At 52.8% G+C, this 21,810-nt stretch overlaps 1 protein-coding gene across 1 annotated transcript in view; it reads right to left on the bottom strand.

Moving 5' to 3' along the window:
• Positions 1-21,069, bottom strand: part of LOC116969088 (E3 ubiquitin-protein ligase HUWE1-like) — a gene marked incomplete at its 5' end in the record, with an annotated part of 64,759 nt that extends 43,690 nt beyond the window's left edge. The window contains 10 exons of the mRNA XM_033016038.1: positions 2,256-2,434; positions 3,658-3,886; positions 5,623-5,788; positions 7,237-7,364; positions 10,999-11,097; positions 15,065-15,140; positions 16,326-16,465; positions 18,244-18,416; positions 19,130-19,312; positions 20,825-21,069. Coding sequence (XP_032871929.1) covers positions 2,256-2,434; positions 3,658-3,886; positions 5,623-5,788; positions 7,237-7,364; positions 10,999-11,097; positions 15,065-15,140; positions 16,326-16,465; positions 18,244-18,416; positions 19,130-19,312; positions 20,825-21,069 — 1,618 coding nt within the window. The remainder of the gene's footprint in view (positions 1-2,255; positions 2,435-3,657; positions 3,887-5,622; positions 5,789-7,236; positions 7,365-10,998; positions 11,098-15,064; positions 15,141-16,325; positions 16,466-18,243; positions 18,417-19,129; positions 19,313-20,824) is intronic.
• Positions 21,070-21,810: the final 741 nt, after the last annotated feature.

The following is a 21,810-nucleotide window of genomic DNA, read 5'->3' as shown; positions in this document are numbered from 1 at the left end:
TTTCAATGAGGTCCCGTCCCTCCCCCCCTTCGTCTCCCCCCCTACCCCCCTCTCACTTTTTTCTCTTTTTTCACTTTCTCTTTTTTAAATTTTTTCCTTCTTTCTCGCTTTTCATCGCTTTCGTCGCAACATCCTCTCCACATCCACTCTATCCGGGTCTTTCACTATTCTGTACCTTGGGACGACATATGGCGCAATGGGCTAAGTGTTCGGCTGGCAACCGGAAGGTAGCCGGTTCGAATCCCGCTTGGAGTGCATACTGTCGTTGTGTCCTTGGGCAAGACACTTCACCCACCTTTGCCTGTGTGTGAATGTGTGTGAGTGATTGGTGGTGGTCGGAGGGGCCGTAGGCGCAGATTGGCAGCCACGCTTCCGTCAGTCTGCCCCAGGGCAGCTGTGGCTACAGAAGTAGCTTACCACCACCGAGTGTGACTGAGGAGTGAATGAATAATGCGATGTAAAGCGCCTTGAGTATTAGAAAGGCGCTGTATAAATCCCATCCATTATTTCAATGAGCTCCTCCCCCTCATCCTTCTAAACCTCAGCGAGTACAGGCCCAGCATACGCTAACCCACTAATTCCTGGGAATCATTCTCTCAGCATAAGACAGTCAGTCACGCCATCCCGGGACTTGTTACGAACATTCAGCGAGTTTGAACCAATGGGAAAACTCGGGAGAATGCATGAATGACTCAGGAAGGTGGGACGGGCCCTTCTGCGGGACAGGCAGCATCTCGGGAGAGAAGGAATGGCCGACGTTTCGCATCGAGACGAAACAACAGTCTGCCATAGTCATTGTCATGGAACACGGAAACCGGCCCATCGAGCCCCTGCTGGCCATCAGCTAGTCGTACACTCTTACAATAGACAATAGGTGCAGGAGTAGAGGCCATTCGGCCCTTCAAGCCAGCACCGCCATTCAATGTGATCATGGCTGATCATCCCCAATCAGTACCCCGTTCCTCCCTTCACCCCATATCTCCTGACTCCGCTATTTTTAAGAGCCCTATCTAGCGCTCTCTTGAAAGCATCCAGAGAACCGGTCTCCACCGCCCTCTGAGGTGGAGAATTCCACAGACTCACCACTCTCTGTGAGAAAAAGTGTTTCCTCGTCTCCGTTCTGAATGGCTTACTCCTTATTCTTAAACTGTGTGTGGCCCCTGGTTCTGGACTCCCCCAACATCGGGAACATGTTTCCTGCCTCTAGTGTGTCCAAGCCCTTAACAATCTTATATGTTTCAATGAGATCACCTCTCATCCTTCTAAACTCCAGAGTGTACAAGCCCAGCCGCTCCATTCTCTCAGCATATGACAGTCCCGCCATCCTGGGAATTAACCTGGTGAACCTACGCTGGGCTCCCTCAATAGCAAGAATGTCCTTCACCAATTTAGGGGACCAAAACTGTACACAATACTCCAGGTGTGGTCTCACTAGCGACCTGTACAACTGCAGAAGGACCTCTTTGCTCCTATACTCAACTCCTCTTGTTATGAAGGCAACAGGCCAAAACTGCACACAATACTCCAGGTGTGGTCTCACCAGGGCCTTGTACAACTGCAGAAGGACGTCCTTGCTCCTGTACTCGAATCCTCTTGTTGGACTCGGTGGGCCGAAGGGCCTGTTTCCGCGCTGTATCTCTAAACTAAACTAGTGTGTGTGAACGGGCGATCGCTGGTCGGCGTGGACTCGGTCTTGAACGAGCAATCGCCCGTTCACACACTAGTTTAGTTTAAGCGCGGAAACAGGAGGCAAAAATCGGCCATCTTGAAACAGGCCCCAAACTCTCGCCCTCCGCTCCCTGCTTCACCCATTCCCTTTTTACTTCAGAGATACTGCACACAATACGCCAGGTGTGGTCTCACTAGGGCCCTGTACAACTGCAGAAGGACCTCTTTGCTCCTATACTCAACTCCTCTTGTTATGAAGGCCAACAGGCCAAAACTGCACACAATACTCCAGGTGTGGTCTCACTAGGGCTCTGTACAACTGCACAAGGACCTCTTTGCTCCTATATTCGATTCCTCGGGAGAACTCTTGAATTAGCTTGTACAGTGGGACAGCCCCTTTAAGTCGTGAAAGCGGAACAGGTCTTTGAATTACTCCAGCACTTTTGTGTCTACCTTAGATTTAAACCAGCACCTGCAGTTCTTTCTGAGGCAGGTCGCCGTTGCAGGGGAAGGTCGTGGTTTGGGCGGGAAGGGTCGAGTTGAGCAGGGAGCGTTGGAGAGGGGGAGGGGGGGGAGCGGCCATTTACCTGCTTGGCTGGTGGTGGCCGTCTGGTCGTGGAAGAAGTCGTCGAGCAGGTCGTCGTCGGAGCGGGCGATGATATGCACGTCGTCGTTGCCCACCAGCAGGCGGGCGCGCCCGCGGCTCTGCAGCGGCAGGCTGCTGCTCAGCTGCAGGATGTCGGCTGCTGCCGACGGGCCCAGCAACCTGCGGGCAGAGGCAGAGGCAGCGTCAGGCCCTGGGGCCGGCGTGGGAGGTCAACATACAACAGACAATAGACAACATTCGACACATCGAGCTAGCACCGCCATTCAACAAACAATAGACAACAGCTGCAGGAGTAGGCCATTCAGCCCATCAAGCCAGCACTGCCATTTAACAAACAATAGACAATAGGTGCAGGAGTAGGCCATTCGGCCCTTCGAGCCAGCACTGCCATTCATTGTGATCATGGCTGATCATCCACAATCAGTACCCCGTTCCTGCCTTCTCCCCATATCCCCTGACTCCACTGTCTTTAAGAACTCTATCTAGCTCTCTCTTGAAAGTATCCAGAGAACCTGCCTCCACCGCCCTCTGAGGCAGAGAATTCCACAGACTCACACCTCTCTGGGTGGAAACGTTTCTCCTCATCTCCGTTCTAAATGGCCGACCCCTTATTCTTCAACTGTGTGTGGCCCAAGGTTCTGGACTCCCACAACATCGGGAACATGTTTCCTGCCTCTAGCGTGTCCAATTCCTTAATAATCTTATATGTTTCAATAAGATACCCTCTCATCCTTCTAAACTCCAGTGCATACAAGCCCCAGCCGCTCCATTCTCTCAGCATATGACAGTCCCGCCATCCCGGGAATTAACCTGGTGAACCTACGCTGAGCTCCCTCAATAGCAAGAATGTCCTTCCTCAGATTTGGGGACCAAAACTGCACACAATACTCCAGGTGTGGTCTCACTAGGGCCCTGTACAACTGCAGAAGGACCTCTTTGCTCCAATGCTCAACTCCTCTTGTTATGAAGGCCAACAGGCCATTTGGGTTCTTCGCGGCTGCTGTACCTGCAATGCCCGGTCACCGTTCACCATTGAAACCGCCGCCAGCTTCACCGGCGAGGAATTGCCGCCACCGTTGCCCAGCTGGTAGAGCCTCTGCCCTCACTCCCACTGCCCCCCGGAGGACTTCACGCGTACACGGGTGCGGGCGCGTGTGTTTACACGTGTGAGTGCGTGTTTACGTGTGTGTGTGTGTGCGTGTGTAAGTATCTCTGATTTGTGTTTACGTGTGTGTGTGTGTGTGTGTGTGAGTGTGTGTCTGCGCGAGCGTGAATGTGAGTGCGTGCGCGTGAGTGTGAGCGTGCGTGTGTGCCAGGGCGCGTGACCTGTGACTCCGCCCCTTGCCCTCCCCATGCCACGGCGCGGCGCGGCGCGGCGATACCTCTGCAGGATGAGCGGTGGGTTGGGCTGCCTGTTGCCGGGGTAGTGCACGTGGATGGTGTGGCCCGTGTTGGCGGCGAAGGGGCGGATGGCGCGCTGGCTGCGGCCGATGCCCTGCGTCAGCCGCGTGGTGGACGAGCCCGTGCCCAGCGTCAGGGCGCTGTGGTCCGCGTGGCGCACCATCAGTGGGTGCGTGGCCGGGATGTTGCCTGGCGCAGGAGGAATATCCGCTGGAGGAGAGGAGAGAGGGGAGGAGAGGACAGGGGAGAGGGGAGGGGAGGAGAGGGGAGGGGAGGAGAGGGGGAGGGGAAGGGAGGGCGAGGGGATGGGGAAGGGAGGGGAGGGGAGGGGAGGAGAGGAGGTGAAGGGGAGGGGAGGAGGTGATGGGGAGGGGAGGGGAGGAGAGGGGGAGGGGAGGGGAGGACGAGGAGAGGAAGAGGAGAGGAGGGGGAGGGAGGAGGGGCGGGGGAGAGGGAGGAGGAGGGGAAGGGAGGAGGAGAGGGGAGGGGAGGGAAGGATGATGGGGGAGGGGAGGGAGGGAAGGAGAGGGGAGGGGAGGGGAGGGGAGGAGAGGAGAGGGGGGAGGACCAGAGGGGAGGGAAGGGAGCGGGAGGAGATGGGAGGAGAGGAGAGGGAGTAGGGAGGACTGGGCAGGAGAGGGGAGGAGAGGAGAGGGGAGTGGAGGAGAGGGGAGGGGAGGGAAGGAGAGGGAGGGGAGGGGAGGGGAGGGGAGGAGAGGGGAATGGAGGAGAGGGGAGGGGAAGGGAGGGGAGGGCAGGAGAGGGGGGGCAAGGAGGAGAGGAGGGGAGGGGAGGGAAGGAGAGGGGCGGAAGGAGAGGGGAGGAGGAGATGGGAGGCGAGGAGAGAGAGGGGAGGGGAGGAGAGGGGGGGGGGGAGGGGAGGAGAGGGGAGGGGAGGGGAGAGGAGACAACAGGTCAGGATCAGGCCGTACCAACACGCGTGTCAGAGTCTTTCATCTTCTTCAATGCCTAATATCAACAGCAGTCTTCAAGTGATACAGTGTGGAAACAGGCCCTTCGGCCCAACTTGCCCGCACCGGCCAACATGCCCCAGCTACACTAGTCCCACCTGCCCGCGTTTGGTCCACATTCCTCCAGAAAGGAATCCCGCTATCTTTAAGAGCTCGATCTAACTCTCCCTTGAAAGCATCCAGAGAACCGGCCTCCACCTCCTTCTGAGGCAGAGAATTCCACAGAATCACAACTCTCTGGGAGAAAACATTTTTCCTCATCTCCGTTCTAAATGGCCGACCCCTTATTTTTAAACTGTGTGTGTGGCCCCTGGTTCTGGACTCCCCCAACATCGGGAACATGTTTCCTGCCTCCAGCGTGTCCAAACCCTTAATAATCTTATATGTTTCAATAAGATCTCCTCTCATCCTTCTAAACTCCAGAGTGTACAAGCCCAGCCGCTCCATTCTCTCAGCATATGACAGTCCCGCCATCCCGGGAATTAACCTGGTGAACCTACGCTGGGCTCCCTCAATAGCAAGAATGTCCTTCCTCAAATTTGGAGACTAAAACTGCACACAATACTCCAGGTGTGGTCTCACCAGGGCCCTGTACAACTGCAGAAGGACCTCTTTGCTCCTCGACTCAACTCCTCTTGTTATGAAGGCCAACAGGCCAAAACTGCACACAATTCTCCAGGTGTGGTCTCACCAGAGCCCTGTACAACTGCAGAAGGACCTCTTTGCTCCTAGACTCAACTCCTCATGTTATGAAGGCCAACAGGCCAAAACTGCACACAATTCTCCAGGTGTGGTCTCACCAGGGCCCTGTACAACTGCAGAAGGACCTCTTTGCTCCTATACTCAACTCCTCTTGTTATGAAGGCCAACATGCCATTATATATTTTAAAAAAGTCCCTTTGCGCCTCCGATTTCTGGATTCTCTCCGCGAGTGGATGGTCAGGGCAGGGGACGGGTCGGAGCCGAGGTTCCTACCTGCAGTGGAGAACATGTTGTCGAATTCAATGATCAAGTCGTCCTCGCGGTCGAAGCGGACGAGCGACTCGTCGATGTCTGGGTAGTCCTCATCCAGCTCCATCTCCGAACCCTCCTCATCTTCATCATCCTCGTCACCTTCCTCTTCTTCTCCTTCCTCGTCATCCTGCAATTCACACACACAGGTCATGGGACTAGAATAGAAACATAGAAAATAGGTGCAGGAGGAGGCCATCTGGGTCTTCGAGCCAGCACCGCCACTCATTGCGATCATGGCTGATCATCCCCAATCAATAACCCGTGCCTGCCTTCTCCCCATATCCCTTGACCTCACCAGCCCCTAGAGCTCTATCTAACTCTCTCTTAAATCCATCCAGTGACTTGGCCTCCACTGCCCTCTGTGGCAGCGAATTCCACAAATTCACAACTCTCTGGGTGAAAAAGTCTTTTCTCACCTCAGTCTTAAATGGCCTCCCCTTTATTCTAAGACTGTGTGTGGCCCCTGGTTCTGGACTCCCCCAACATTGGGAACATTTTTCCTGCATCTAGCCTGTTCAATCTTTTAAGAATTTTTAAATATGTTTCTTAATCATCCTAAATTCCAGTGAATACAAGCATTTTTCCTGCATCTAGCCTGTCCAATCCCTTAAGAATGTTATGTTTTTCAATAAGATACCCTCTCATCCTTCTAAACTCCAGTGTATACAAGCCCAGCCGCTCCATTCTCTCAGCATATGACAGTCCCGCCATCCCGGGAATTAACCTGGTGAACCTACGCTGGGCTCCCTCAATAGCAAGAATGTCCTTCCTCAAATTAGGGGACCAAAACTACACACAATACTCCAGGTGTGGTCTCACCAGGGCCCTGTACAACTGCAGAAGGACCTCTTTGCTCCTATACTCAAATCCTCCCGCAATGAAGGCCAACATGCCATTCGCTTTCTTCACTGCCTGCTGTACCTGCATGGTTACTATCAGTGACTGATGAACAAGGACCCCCCCAGATCCCGTTGTACTTCCCCTTTTCCCAACTTGACGCCATTTAGATAATAACCTGGTGAACCTACGTTGCACTCCCCCAACAGCAAGAGTGTCCTTCCTGAAATTAGGAGACCAAAACTTCACACAATACTCCCGTGTGCGGACGTGGCACGGAGGAATGAGAAGCCGAAGCAAAGAAGTGGAAGGCAAATAACCGAATGGAAACAAAGCCGAAACGCCAACTAACCGAAAGGGCGGGAGGCCTAAAAGCCAACTAACCGAAAGGCTGCGTCGCCTAAAAGCAAACTTAGCGAATGGCCGCTTTGTCGAAACGCCACCTACCCGAAAGGCGGCGGCGCCTACAGGTCCAGACCCCCGCGTGCATCGCATCACATCACTGTGGAGGGATGAACATTGTCCCAAACCTCCGCTCCACCTGACCCGCATGGTGGCCGTGGGAGAGTGGGGGCTGTCCCGAGGGATGCGCACCTTCGACCGCTTACAACTTGTTGCTTGGGTTCAGATTGCCCAGTCACCTGTGGCTTGTGTGGGGAAAATGACCCCCCCCCCACCCTGACCCCCAGGTCTCGTTGCGCCTCCCCATTTCCTGATCTGACACCACCAGGTCCTCACCTGATCATCCTCGTCTTCCTCCTCCTCTTCATCCTCATCCTGGCTGTCATCATCATCCTCGTTGCTTCCGCTGCTGTCCTCCTCTTGTGTGTGTTCCTCGTCGTCGGGGTCGAGGATGTTCATGGAATCTGCGCAAAGGTGGGGGGTGGGGGTGGGGGTGGGGGAAAGAACAGGCGTGAGCTGGGCGGGACGGCTCGGAAGCGAGTGAGGCCCCCGCGGGGACCGGTCTCGAGCGACTGATTCGGCTCATGCCAAAGTCTTTACCGCACCAACCACTCACTCACGCACCTCAAAAGCGTTCCTGCAAGGCGATTAATATGGAGGGGCAGGAATAACATTGGCACATGCAGCGACAAGTGTACAGTCAGCACAAAAAGCAAATGGATTATATGACCGGCTGAGGTGAATCGAAGGGGGACATTTGTCCGTAGAAGGTCTCGACGTGAAACGTCACCGGTTCCTTCCCTCCAGAGATGCTGTCTGCCCGACCCGTTGAGTTACTCCAGCATTTTGCGTCCACCTTCGCGACGTTTGTCCCGAGATCGTCGGCACTTCCGAAAATCTCCGTCGGCTCCAGACGAAGACTTCCGCGCTTCCGCTCCGGGACGTCAACCTCCATTTTGAGAGCTGGCGTTATTCCTCGCTTCTGGCGCTTCTGACGCAATCGTTTTCACTGGCTCGCGGCGCCGGAGAACCAGGTTCGATCCCGACCTCGGGAGCTCATGGCAAATGATCGCTTCAATGCGTTCTGTGACAGCACAGGCCAATGAACCAACAGCCTGAAGACACAAAATGCTGGAGTAACTCAGCGGGATCGCTGGTCGGCGCGGACTCGGTGGGCCGAAGGGCCTGTTTCCGCACTGTATCTCTAAAATAAACTATTGTGTGAACGGGCGATCGCTGGTCGGCGCTGACGCAGTGGGCCGAAGGGCCTGTTTCCACGCTGCATCTCCAAACAAAACTAGTGTTTGAATGGGCGATCGCTGGTCGGCAGACTCGGTGGGCCGAAGGGCCTGTTTCCGTTGATTTATCTCTAAACTAAACTAGTGTGTGAACGGGCGATCGCTGGTCGGCGCTGACTCGGTGGGCCGAAGGGCCTGTTTCCACGCTATATCTCCAAACTAAACTAGTGTTTGAATGGGCGATCGCTGGTCGGCACAGACTCGGTGGGCCGAAGGGCCTGTTTCCACGTTGTATCTCTAAACTAAACTAGTAGACGCCCAATGCTGGAGTGACTCAGCGGGAAAGGCGGCATCTCTGGAGAGAAGGAAGAGGTGACGTTTCGGGCCGAGACCCTTCTTCAGACTGAGAGTCAGGGGCGAGAGAGACACAGAGATATGGAAGGGTGAGGCGTGAAAATGAGAGATGGGAGAAAATGCAGAATGGATCCTGAATGGTCTGAAGAAGGGGTCCAGACCCACTTGTCGAAGATGTTGGAGTATCTCAGCGGGACGGGCAGCATCTCTGGAGAGAAGGAATGGGTCGAGACCTTTGCTCAGCTTATCATTTTGACATCTTCGTATCATCGTCACCTTATCGTTCCCTCCCCGGGTGCTGCCTGGCCCGGTGAGTTCCTCCCGCACTTTGCGTTTGGCTCGATGAAGGAGAGAATCCTCCGGCACTTTGCGTCTCTCCTTTGCCAACCGGCACCTGCAGTTCCTGGCTCCTCCACAGATCGCGTGCCGGGCTTCGGCCCGCCCCCCCCATCTTTCTTCCACTCCATCGGACAGAAGGAGGGGCCATGACCCGAAAAGCAATTTGCTCCACGGATCGGCACGGTGACGCAGCGGTAGAGTTGCTGCCTTACAGCGCTCGCAGCGCCAGAGACCCGCGTCCAATCCCGACCACGGGTGCGATCTGTACGGAGTTTGCACCTTCTCCCCGTGACCTGCGGGGGTTTTCTCCGGGAGCTTCGGTTTCCTCCCGCACACCAAAGACGTGCAGGTTTGTAGGCTAATTGGCTTGGTAAATGTAAAAAAAATGTCTCTAGTGGGCATAAGATAGAGTTAAGGGCCTGTCCAACTTAGGCTATTTTCTAGGCGACTAGGCTGGTGTCGCCTGTATGGTCGTGAGTCGTCTCCTTAGTCGCCCAAAGAGTCGTAGCGTCTTTCTGGTCGCCGCTGGATTTTGAAATGTTCAAACATTTTCGTCGACAAATGGGTTTGACGCCAATCAGCGTAGCTTGACTTCTCCTGATGTAGGTGCTGTCGTAGGTTGTCGCCAGGTGACCTAGGTTGTCGCCGGTGCTGACCGGTGAATTCCATTGGCGACTGCCTACGCCAACCGGCGACTGGATTGCCTTACCTTGTCGTAGCTTGTCGCGCGGGTGGACGTAGGTTGTCGTAGGTGGACGTCCTAACGGGTCGGCGGTTGTCGGTAGCTTGCCGTCGATTAGATGGTAGGTTGTTGTAGACATTGCCATAGGGGGGCGGCTTTTTTTCGGGGACCTGCTACGACTGTGACAGTCGGCGAAAAAAATCGCCTACGTGCGAAAGGCCCTTTAATGTCCAAGGATCGCTGGTCGGCACGAACACGGTCGGCCGAAGTGCCTATTTTGGGCGCTGTATCTCTCAACTAAACTTATCAGGTTCCTTTTGAACAAGATTTCATCCGTTCAAACCTCCAGCACTTTGTGATTTGGCCAAGATTTCACCATCTGCATTTCCTTGGTGCCTTTTGAACAAAGATTGTATCTGCCAGAGGTGACGTTTCAGGTCGAGGATCTTTCAAAAGCTGATGGGTGTTTACAGTATCATGGATTCTCAGAACTCTCATGCTTTCGAAGGCAGAAACCGCCATTCTGTGAACGGCAAAGGTGTACGGTGGAGGTGACGACACTTCTTCGACCCGACTTCGGAGCTTCGGCCGCGAGCCCAGTGGATGGAAACATCGGGAGCACGCAGGTCCCTGGTTGGTGACCGGTTTTTGGGAGCTCCTGCGGCGGCAGCTTAGTCTGCCCCAGAGTCGCCGGAGTTTGAATCGGCCAGTTCGCTGAGCATGGAATCGGCCGCCGGACTTACCATCGCCCGGCGGGGGCTTCAACGTCGAGAGCCTCGATCGCCTCGACACAGCGGGAGAACAAGCAAGGAAGAGGTGAGACTTTTTGCCTTCCATCGCAGTGAGGAGGTGCCCGGAGATTCACTGTGATGGATGTTTGAGTTAAACTGTGTTCATTGAGTGTTTTGCTGCTTATTTTCCGTCACGACTGCAAGGTACGAAATTTTGTTCGAACTTAAGTTTGAATGACAATAAAGGAAATTCAATTCAATGTGGCTTTCGATCCGGGGTCCGGGTACGTCCATTTGATCTTCCCGATAATTTTGCACGCCTTGCTGGAATGAAAAGGGGGGTGAATGGGAGGGGATGCCAAGAGGTGAAGTGAGCAGACGAAGATGAGTGAGAATGGATGGAGCAACTGGTGAAGGGGGAGAGGGGATGAAAACGGCCAGGGGGGGGAAAGGTATTAGACTGGACGGGATGGGAAGGAATTAGACAAGACTGCACTAGGCGTTGTGAATTGGGTGATGATCAGACACTGAATCCGTTTAATCTCCCTAGAGTTTTCTGCAGTGCCCATTTCTAGCACGCCGCACACACACACAAACAAATTCTTTTCTGTCCGCCACGCCCCCCCCCCTCTCCACCCCCACCCCCCTCCGTTCTTTCTCTCCTGAAGGTTTGGGGTATAAAGTTTGGTAAATAAAAGACAGTTTTTTTTTTGTTGTGGTTTTTTGTTTTGGTGCCTTTTTTTTTTTCGTGTACCTTCTCGGTTAGCCTGCAGTGTGGGCGCCTGACTGAGATTTGAGGGAGCCTCATCCATCAACACATCCTCCTGGGACTCATCCTCCGTGCTTCTGCAAGCTGTAGTGCCGGAGGGAAGGAAATAAAATACAAAAAAAAAAGAAACGGTGAATGCTGGGCCCACCACAGAGCAGTCAACATTTTTCCCGCAAGACACCATCTCCTCTTGGCTCCTGGCCCTGATCTGCTCTCTTCCTGACGACAAGTTTGCACTTTGGATCCTTAATCGTCGGACTATGCAATAGACAATAGACAATAGGTGCAGGAATAGGCCATTCGGCCCTTCGAGCCAGCACTACCATTCAATGTCACTTTGGTCAATGGCACTTTGGCCAACGTGAGTTGTGTTTAAATGTGCTATACAGATAAAATTGATTGATTGATTGATTCAATGTGATCATGGCTGATCATCCACAATCAGTACCCCATTCCTGCCTTCTCCACATATCCCCTGACTCCGCTATCTTTAAGAGCTCTATCTACCTCTCTCTTGAAAGTATCCAGAGAACCGGCCTCCACTGCCCTCTGAGGCAGAGAATTCCACAGACTCACAACTCACTGGGTGAAAAAGTGTTTCCTCGTCTCCGTTCTAAGTGGCTTACCCCTTATTCTTAAACTGTGTGTGGCCCCTGGTTCTGGACTCCCCCAACATCGGGAACATATGCACTTGGCTTCTGACGGCATTAAGACAGAGCAATCGCACTGTGACATTTATCATTTGATGTTTACTCTGCAGTTGAGATACTGAGGGACTGTTCCTGTACCGTGTAGAGAAAGACTGCAGATGCTGGTCGAAATCGAAGGTAGACGCAAAATGCCGGAGGGCCTCCACCACCCTTTGAGGCAGAGAATTCCACAGACTCACAACTCTCTGTGAGAAAAAGTGTTTCCTCGTCTCCGTTCTAAATGGCTTACTCCTTATTCTTAAATTGTGGCCCCTGGTTCTGGACTCCCCCAACATCGGGAACATGTTTCCTGCCTCCAGCGTGTCCAAGCCCTTAAAAATCTTATATGTTTCAATGAGATCTCCTCTCATCCTTCTAAACTACAGAGTGTACAAGCCCAGTCGCTCCATTCTCTCAGCATACGACCGACAGTCCCGCCATCCCGGAAATTAACCTTGTAAACCTACGCTGCACTCCCTCAATAACAAGAATGTCCTTCCTCAAATTAGGGGACCAAAACTGCACACAATACTCCAGGTGTGGTCTCACCAGGGCCCTGTACAACTGCAGAAGGACCACTTTGCTCCTGTACTCGAATCCTCTTGTTATAAAGGCCAACAGGCCAAAACTGCACACAATACTCCAGGTGTGGTCCCACCAGGGCCCTGTACAACTGCAGAAGGACCTCCTTGCACAGATACTCGACTCCTCTTGTTATAAAGGCCAACAGGCCATTCGCTTTCTTCACTGCCGCTGAGTTACTCCGGCATTTTGTGTCTATCCTGCAATACCTATCTGGGATTTGTCCCAATCCCATAATCGGTCTGACGGTCTTTATTTGGGATGGGGGGAGGGGGAAGATAAGGCCCAACCAGATTGTTTTGTTAGCTACAATCTCAACGCCTGTCTGTGTGGCGATCTAATATCGAGTGCTGCTTCGGAAGGTGGAGAGGGGGGGGGAGGCAAGTGAAGCCTCATTTGGCAAGAGGCCACCAGATAAATGTAGAGCTGACCAGATTCACCGCGATTTACCTGTCGGGAGTAACGCGAGCGTTTCCGCCGTGTCGATAAGGCGTTGCGAGATTGGGATTGTGGTGTGTGTGTGTGTGTGTGTGTGTGTGGGGGGTGGAAAGGGGGTTTCGAAGGGGAGGGGAGGGAATGTATGGGCAGCGAAAGCAAATGAGAGGGGGTGGGGGGGGCAAAACTTTAGCCCAGGTTGCGAGCGGAGGCAGACGTAGCGAGTTCTCGCGAGGGAGGTGGCGGGGGGGGGGGGGGGGGGGATAGGGGGGGCGTGCGGCAACTGAAGAGGAACAGGCTGGCAAAGGGAGGAAAAGTTAAAATTACCCGCACAGCCCCCCCCCCCCCCCCCCCAGCTTCGTCGTACTCGTCGCTCGGGCGCTGGTCGTGTTGCGGCCTCACGTCGCCTCGCCTGAAAGCCAGAAAAACCCCTTTTTCTGGGAAAGCAAGCCCTGCCTTGCGGAATAAGCAAACATTTACCCCCCCACCAAACCACCCCCGCCCCCACCCCCCCACAAACTGCGATAAAGAGCCCCCGCCCATCCGGTATTATACAGAACAGCACAGGGCCCTTCAACGCCAACCTAAATCGATCTTATCTGCCTGCATTGGATCCATACCCAGCATAGAACGTGCATATTTCCGAAGATCTCTCCTGGTCCCAGCACACGGATGCAATCATAAAGAAAGCACATCAGCGCCTCTACTTCCTGAGAAGATTACGGAGAGTCGGTTTGTCAAGGAGGACTCTCTCGAACTTCTACAGGTGCACGGCAGAGAGCATGCTGACCGGTTGCATCGTGGCTTGGTTCGGCAACTTGAGCGTCCAGGAGCAGAAAAGACGGCAAAAAGTTGTGACCGCTGCCCAGTCCATCATCGGCTCTGACCTCCCCACCATCGAGGGGATCTATCGCAGTCGCTGCCTCAAAAAGGCTGGTAGCATCATCAAGGACCCACACACCATCCTGGCCACACATTCATCGCCCCGCTACCTTCAGGTAGAAGATACAGGAGCCTGAAGACTGCAACGACCAGGTTCAGGAATAGCTACTTCCCCACAGCCACCAGGCTATTAAACTCAACTCAAACAAAACTCTGAACATTAATAGCCTATTGCACTTTATATGCTTATTTATGTGTGTGTATATATATATATATTCAATGGTATATGGACACACTGATCTGTTCTGTATTTATTTATGCCTACTATATTCTGTTGTGCTGAAGCAAAGCAAGAATTTCATTGACCTATCTGGGACACATGACAATAAACTCTCTTGATACTTGAGGAACATATGACATTGAGCTGTACAGCACAGGAACAGGCCCTTCGGCCCACAATGTCCGTACCGAACATGACGTCAAGTTAAACTGTGCCTGCACGCGGCGATCCATATCCCTCGAATCCCTGCACTACCAACCCACCTATCTAAATCTAAAAGCCTCTTAAACGCCACGATCGTATCTGCCTCCACCACCACCCCCTGGTTCCAGGCACCCTTGTAAAAACATTTGCTCGGCACACATTTCCTGATCTCCCGGCTGCCAAACACTTGAACTCTCCTTCCCCTTCCCACACTGACCTTTCTGCCCGAGGCCTCCACCATTGTCAGAGTGAGGCTAAATGCAAATTGGAGGAACAGCATCTCATATTTGGCTTGGGCAGCTTACACCCCAGCGGTATGAACATTGACTTCTCTAACACCAAGTAACCCAGGCATTCCCTCTCTCTCTCTCTCTCTCCCTCTCTCTCTCTCTATCCCTCCCCCACCCAAGTCGCACCAGCTTCTTGTTCTCACCCAGCAAACAGCTGACAATGACCTGTTATCTTTATCATCGATACTTTTTTGCATATCTTTCATTCATTGTTCTTTATCTCTCCACATCACCGTCTATATCTATCGTTTTTCTCATCCCGAACCAGTCTGAAGAAGGGTCTCGACCCGAAACGTCACCCACTCTTTCTCTCCGGAGATGCTGCCTGTCCCGCTGAGTTTCTCCAGCATTTTTGTCTACCTTCTGCTTCCTGCCTCTAGCGTGTTCCAATCCCTTCATAATCTTATATGTTTCAATAAGATACCTTCTCATCCTTCTAAACTCCAGTTTATACAAGCCCAGTCGCTCGATTCTAGCAACATATAAACACTTGTGTTGCCACCTTCACGGACCAAGGGCCGCGAGATCCCTCTCGACATCGATGCTGAGCACATCCACTGACATCAGACGAGGACAGTACAGAGAGAGGAAGATTGCGGAGTTGGGAAGCTTGTACACAGGGTTTGGCAGAGTGAGCCGGAGGGTGAAGCAGGGACAGCCGCTGCCACTGAGAGACAAGTGCATCTTACCTATGATCGTGCTGCTCACGGTATCCACGTCCCTCTCCAGCAACTCATCGATGAGGTCCTCCAGTTCATTCTCAACCTGAAAGCCCAGGAGACCAGATATAAAACATTAGGTCTGCCAGAGCCCTGCTCTAAGCTAACGGTATTTCAAAGACGTCTCCTCAATTACGGCAAAAAAAATAATACTCAAATTTTGGAAGCAGACAACAGACCCTACAGTGAAGATGTGGATCACAGATATGTCCGAGACACTACATTTGGAAAACATTAGGCTTGTCTTGGCGGAAAAACCAGATCAATTTCTTAAGGTAGACAAAAGTGCTGGAGAAACTCAGCGGGTGCAGCAGCATCTATGGAGCGAAGGAAATAGGCAACGTTTCGGGCCGAAACCCGCCTTCAGACTGATGTAGGGTGGGGGGGGGGGGGGGATGGGGAGAAGAAAGGAAAAAGGAAGAGGAGGAGCCCGAGGGCTGAGGGAGGGCTGCGAAGGGGAGGAGACAGCAAAAGCTACCGGATTGGAGGAGCAACACCTCATATTCCGCTTGGGCAGTCTGCACCCTAGTGGCATAAACATTGAATTCACCAATTTCCGGTTCAACCTTTCTCTGTAACTTAGGCAACATTCTAGTAAATGAAAAAAAAAAACGACAGCTTAACATGATGTTCTTTAGAATGGAAAAGTCCGCTCGGATTTGCCCATCCTTGGAGCGAGTAACACGGAGGTACTTGAGGCTGGGACTATCCCGGCAATAGGACAGGTTTGGAGGGGTATGGACCAAACGCGGACAGGTGTGACCAGTGTAGCTGGGACATGTTGGCCGGTGTGGGCAAGTTGGGCCTGTTTCCACACAATGACTAAAGTAACATAGACAATAGGTGCAGGGGTAGGCCATTCGGCCCTTCAAGCCAGCGCCGCCATTCATAGAAACATAGACAATAGGGACAATTTTTACATTTACCAAGCCAATTAACCTACAAGCCTGCACGTCTTTGGAGTGTGGGAGGAAACCGAAGATCTCGGAGAAAACCCACGCGCGTCACGGGGAGAACGGGCAAACTCCGTGCAGACAGCACCCGTAGTCGGGATGGAACCCGGGTCTCCGGCGGCAATGCAGCAACTCTACCGCCGCGCCACCGTGACTTGGCGCGTGGGGACCGCCGGTCGGCGCGGACTCGGAGGGGCCCTTTCCCGCGTAATTTCGAAAACTAGACGATCCTACGCACACTGGTGCCAATTGACAGCGACACCAAGCTGGGCAGATACCTGCATCTCCTGGGCGTTTAGCACTTCCGATTGCCCGGTTATCACCACCGTGTCAGCGTCGGGTTCCCCGTCCATGATATCATTGTCTCCAACGCCGGTGGGGGCGTGATCTTCGTGCGCTTCCGTCTCTCCCGTCTCACCTGCACGACGAAGAACGACACAAGTCTTACAACCCAGCGGTAGGAACATTGATTTAGACACAATCTGCTGGAGTGACTAACACTCTGCTTAAGACTAAGGGCTACAGGAGGTAGACAAAATTGCTGGAGAAACTCAGCGGGTGAGGCAGCATCTATGGAGCGAAGGAAATAGGCAAAGTTTCAGGCCGAAACCCTTCTTGGGGGCGGGGGTGGGAAGAAGAAAGGAAGAGGAGGAGCCCGAGGGCTGAGGGAGAGCTGAGAAGGGGAGGAGACAGCAAGGGCTACCGGAAATTGGAGAAGTCAATGTTCATGCCACTAGGGTGCAGACTGCCCAAGCGGACTATGAGGTGCTGCTCCTCCAATTTCCGGTGGTCCTCACTCTGGCAATGGAGGAGGCCCAGGGCAGAAAGGTCGGATTGGGAATGGGAGGGGGAGTTGAAGTGCTGAGCCACCGGGAGATCAGGTTGGTTAATGCGGACCGAGCGGAGGTGTTGGGCGAAGCGATCGCCAAGCCTACGCTTGGTCTCACCGATGTAGAGCAGCTGACATCTAGAGCAGCGGATGCAATAGATGAGGTTGGAGGAGGTGCAGGTGAACCTTTGTCGCACCTGGATCGACTGCTTGGGTCCTTGAATGGAGTCGAGGGGGGAGGTAAAGCGACAAGTGTAGCACCTCTTGCGGTTGCAAGGGAAAGTGCCCGGGGAGGGGGTAGTGCGGGTGGGAAGGGAAGAATTGACCAGGGATTGACCAAGAATAAGGGCCCTGTTTAAGAAGGAACTGCAGATGCTGGAAAATCAGAGGTAGACAAAAATGCTGGAGAAACTCAGCGGGTGAGGCGGCATCTATGGAGCGCAGGAAATAGGCGACGTTTCGGGTCACGACCCTTCTACGAATAAGAGGTCGGTCATTTTGAACGGAGACGAGGAAAAACGTTTCCCACCCAGAGAGTTGTGAATCTGCGGGAATACTCTGCCACAGAAGGCTGGACGTTGTCAGGAGAGAGTTAGATTTAGCTCTTAGGGCTAACGGAATCAAGGGATATGGGGAGAAGGCAGGAACGGGGGTTTGGACACGTTAGAGGCAGGAAACATGTTCCCGATGTTTGGGGGAGTCCAGAACCATGGGCCACACACACAGTTTAAGAATAAGGGGTAAACCATTTAGAACAGAGACGAGGAAACACTTTTTCACACAGAGAGTTGTGAGTCTGTGGACTAGTTCTCTCTTGAAAGTATCCAGAAAACTGGCCTGCCCCGCACTCTTAGAGGCAGAGAATTCCACAAACTCACAACTCTCGGTGAGAAAAAGTGTTTCCTTGTCTCCGTTCTAAATGGCTTACCCCTTATTCTTAAACTGTGTGTGGCCATTTAGAACGGAGACGAGGAAACACTTTTCCACCCAGAGAATTGTGAGTCTGTGAAATTCTCTGCCTCAGAAGGCAGTGGAGGCCAATTCTCTGGATACTTTCAAGAGAGAGCTAGATAGGGCTCTTCAAGATAGCGGAGTCAGGAGATATGGGGAGAATACAGGAACGGGGTACTGATTGGGGATGATCAGCCATGATCACAGTGAATGGCGGTGCTGGCTCGAAGGCCTCTCCTGCACCTATTGTCTTTTGTTTTCTGTGCTGTGTGACTATGTGGTGATTCACTGAATTGACTAGGGCGAGTCTGAATAAGGGACTCAACCGGAAACGTCACACAGAGATGCTGCCTCACGGTCCCGCTGAGTTACTGCAGCGTTTTGTGTGCGACTGTGGTGAACGTGACTGCACTCACCGGCCTCTGGCTGGTTGCCGTTGGCATCGCTGCTGGTGATGTTGGTGTCCTGCTCCGACTTGTTCTTGCTCGACGCGTTCTTGCTGCTGAAGAGGCTGCTCGGCTGGTTGACAATGCGGGACAGCGTCTCCAGCGGCTTCAAGGCGGCGTTCACCGTGTTCGCCATGTTGGGGCTGCAACAAAAAATAAATGATAAGGGAATAACGTTTAGTGCAAGGTAAAGTCCGATCAAAGATAGTCCGAGGATCTCAAATGAGGTAGATAGTAGTTCGGCACTGCTCTCTGGTTGTGGTAGGATGGTTCAGTTGCCTGATAACAGCCGGGAAGAAACTGCCCCTGAATCTGGAGGTGTGAGTGCAATTTCACACTTCTGTACCTTTTGCCCGACATAAGTGTGAAGACACACACACACACGAAGACACACACGCGCAGACGCCCACAGACACACGCACACAAAGACACGCACGCACGGACACAGACACACACACTCGGAGGCACAAACACGCGCACGCAGACACAGACACACGCACAAACACATACACGCACAAACATGCGCACACACTAGCATGCACAGACACACGCATACACACAAACATGCACACACACACACGCACACAGAAACATACACGCGCACACAAACATGCACACACACAAACATGCACACACATAGACACACGTGCACATACACAGACAGGTCTGTTACCCCAATACAAGACTGGGCGCAACTTTACCTCGAAGATAGGCACAAAACCGGGACAGGCCGCATCTTTGGAGGGAAGGAATGGGTGACGTTTCGGGTCTGAAGAAGGGTCTCGACCCGAAAACGTCACGCACGGAGATGCGGCCTGTCGGCGCCAGCTCTTCCGCCCCGCGCACGTTACTTCACCTGGACAGGTCGAGGCTGTGCGGCACCCGGGCCAGGTCGTTGACCAGCCCCTTCTTGAGGAAGAGGCGGATGATGTTGTTCATGCCGTTGTGCTGGGCCTTGACGGCGTTGCTGCTGTAGAAGCTCGAGGTGGACGGGCAGGACTCCATGATGGTGCTGATGATGAACATCACCGCCTGCAGCCTAGAGGACGGGACAAAGTCAACGCTCCGCGCTCACGTGCAGGGCACCGCCGCGCCGCGTCTCGCAACCGAGATGGTTGTTGGCTGCAACCATCCCCCCCCTCGACGAACTGCACAACTCGTTTTCACTGAGCTCATAGCATATTGAGGGAGTGCAGAGTAGGTAAGCATGCAGGTACAGTAGGCAGTGAAGAAAGCGAATGGCATGTTGGCCTTTATAACAAGAGGAGTCGAGTATAGGAGCAAAGAGGTCCTTCTGCAGTTGTACAGAGCCCGAGTGAGACCACACCTGGAGTATTGTGTGCAGTTTTGGTCCCCTAATTTGAGGAAGGACATTCTTGCTATTGAGGGAGCCCAGCGTAGGTTTACAAGGTTAATTCCCGGGATGGCGGGACTGTCATATGCTGAGAGAATGGAGCAGCTGAGCTTGTACACTCTGGAGTTTAGAAGAATGAGAGGGGATCTCATTGAAACATATAAGATTGTTAAGGGCTTGGACACGCTAGAGGCAGGAAACATGTTCCCGTTGGTACACAAAAATGCTGGAGAAACTCAGTGGGTGCAGCAGCATCTATGGGGCGAAGGAAATAGGCAACGTTTCGGGCCGAAACCCTTTCTCCAGCATTTTTGTGTACCTTCGATTTTCCAGCATCTGCAGTTCCTTCTTAAACAACATTGGGGAGTCCAGAACCAGGGGCCACAGTTTAAGAATAAGGAGTAATCCATTTAGAGCGGAGAGGAAGGAAACACTTTTTCTCACAGAGAGTGGTGAGTCTGTGGAATTCGCTGCCTCAGAGGGCGGTGGAGGCCGGTTCTCTGGATGCTTTCAAGAGAGAGCTAGATAGGGCTCTTAAAAATAGCGTAGTCAGGGGATATGGGGAGAAGGCAGGAACGGGGTACCAGCACCGCCATTCAATGTGATCATGGCTGATCATCCCCAATCAGTACCCCGTTCCTGCCTTCTCCCCATATCCCCGGACTCCGCTATCTTTAAGAGCCCTATCTAGCTCTCTCTTGAAAGTATCAAAAAAGTATCCTGCTTTCTCCCCATATCCCTTGATCCCTTTATCCCAACTTTGACCACTTTTAAAATAAGACTGAAAACTTTTATGTTTACTTTAGCTTTCAGCTAAATCTTAACTACATTGCACTTTTAACTTTTGCACTTTTTATAATGCATTTTTAATTTTGCTTTTCTTTTCTTTTAGTTCTTCTATTTTATTTCATTTTATTATTTCATTTATTGTATGACATGTCTTTATGTGAAGCACTTTGAGTCTGCCTCGTGTATGAAATGTGCTATATAAATAAAGTTGCCTTGCCTTGCCTTGCCTTGCCTTGCCTAAGAGCTAAATCTAACTCTCTCTTGAACTGTGTGTGTGGCCCCTGGTTCTGGTCTCCCCCCCCCAACATCGGGAACATGTTTCCTGCCTCTAGCGTGTCCAAACCCTTAACAGTTTGTGTCTATGACTGTAAGATGGCGGAAGCGAGCGGGAGGAAGCGAGCGCGTTACCTGGCGTGTTTCTCCGTGCTCTCGGCCATGGCCAGCGCCCGGCTGAGGGCCGCCTTCACCTCGTTGACCAGCGCCGCCTGGGCCTCGGTGCTCTGGGTGGCCGCGGCCAGGCTGGCCAGGAAGAGGCGGGCCAGGGCCGGCGTGTCCTTATCGCCCACGCTCTGCGTCTGGGGCAGCAGGTGATCCAGGACGAAGGCCAGCACGCTGCAATCCTGCCACGGGCAATAGGCAAGTTCACCGGTTAGATGGGGGCAAGAATGAGGCCATTCGGCCCGTCGAGTCCACTCCGCCATTCAATCAGCCTCTCAATCCCATTCTCCTGCCTTCTCCCCATAATCCTCAACACCCGTTCGAATCAAGAATTTGTCATAAGGAATAGGAGTGGAATTAGAAACATAGACAATAGGTGCAGGAGTAGGCCATTCGGCCCTTCGAGCCTGCACCGCCATTCAATATGATCGGGCTGATCATCCAACTCAGTATCATGTACCTGCCTTCTCTCCATACCCCCTGATCCCTTTAGCCACAAGGGCCACATCTAACTCCCTCTTAAATATAGCCAATGAACTGTGGCCTCAACTACCTTCTGTGGCAGAGAATTCCACAGATTCACCACTCTCTCTGTGTGTGAAAAATGTTTTTCTCATCTCAGTCCTAAAAGACTTCCCCCTTATCCTTAAACTGTGACCCCTTGTTCTGGACTTCCCCAACATCGGGAACAATCTTCCTGCATCTAGCCTGTCCAACCGCTTAAGAATTTTGTGAGTTTCTATAGACCATTCGGCCATTCGAGTCCACCGCCAATCAATTGTGGCTAATCTATCTCACCCTCCTAACCCCATTCTCCTGCCTTCTCCCCATGTCTCACAAACACACACAGACAGAGATAGAGACACACAGACCGAGACACACACACACACACAGACAGTGACACAAACAGACAGAGAAAGAGAGAGAGAGAGATGCGATGAGAGAGAGGGAGAGAT

This window comes from Amblyraja radiata, unplaced genomic scaffold (assembly GCF_010909765.2).
Source record: "Amblyraja radiata isolate CabotCenter1 unplaced genomic scaffold, sAmbRad1.1.pri S103, whole genome shotgun sequence".
Classification (NCBI taxonomy): domain Eukaryota; kingdom Metazoa; phylum Chordata; class Chondrichthyes; order Rajiformes; family Rajidae; genus Amblyraja; species Amblyraja radiata.
The sequence above is the reverse complement of the archived record's forward strand: the minus strand, read 5'-3'. Positions and strand labels throughout refer to the sequence as shown.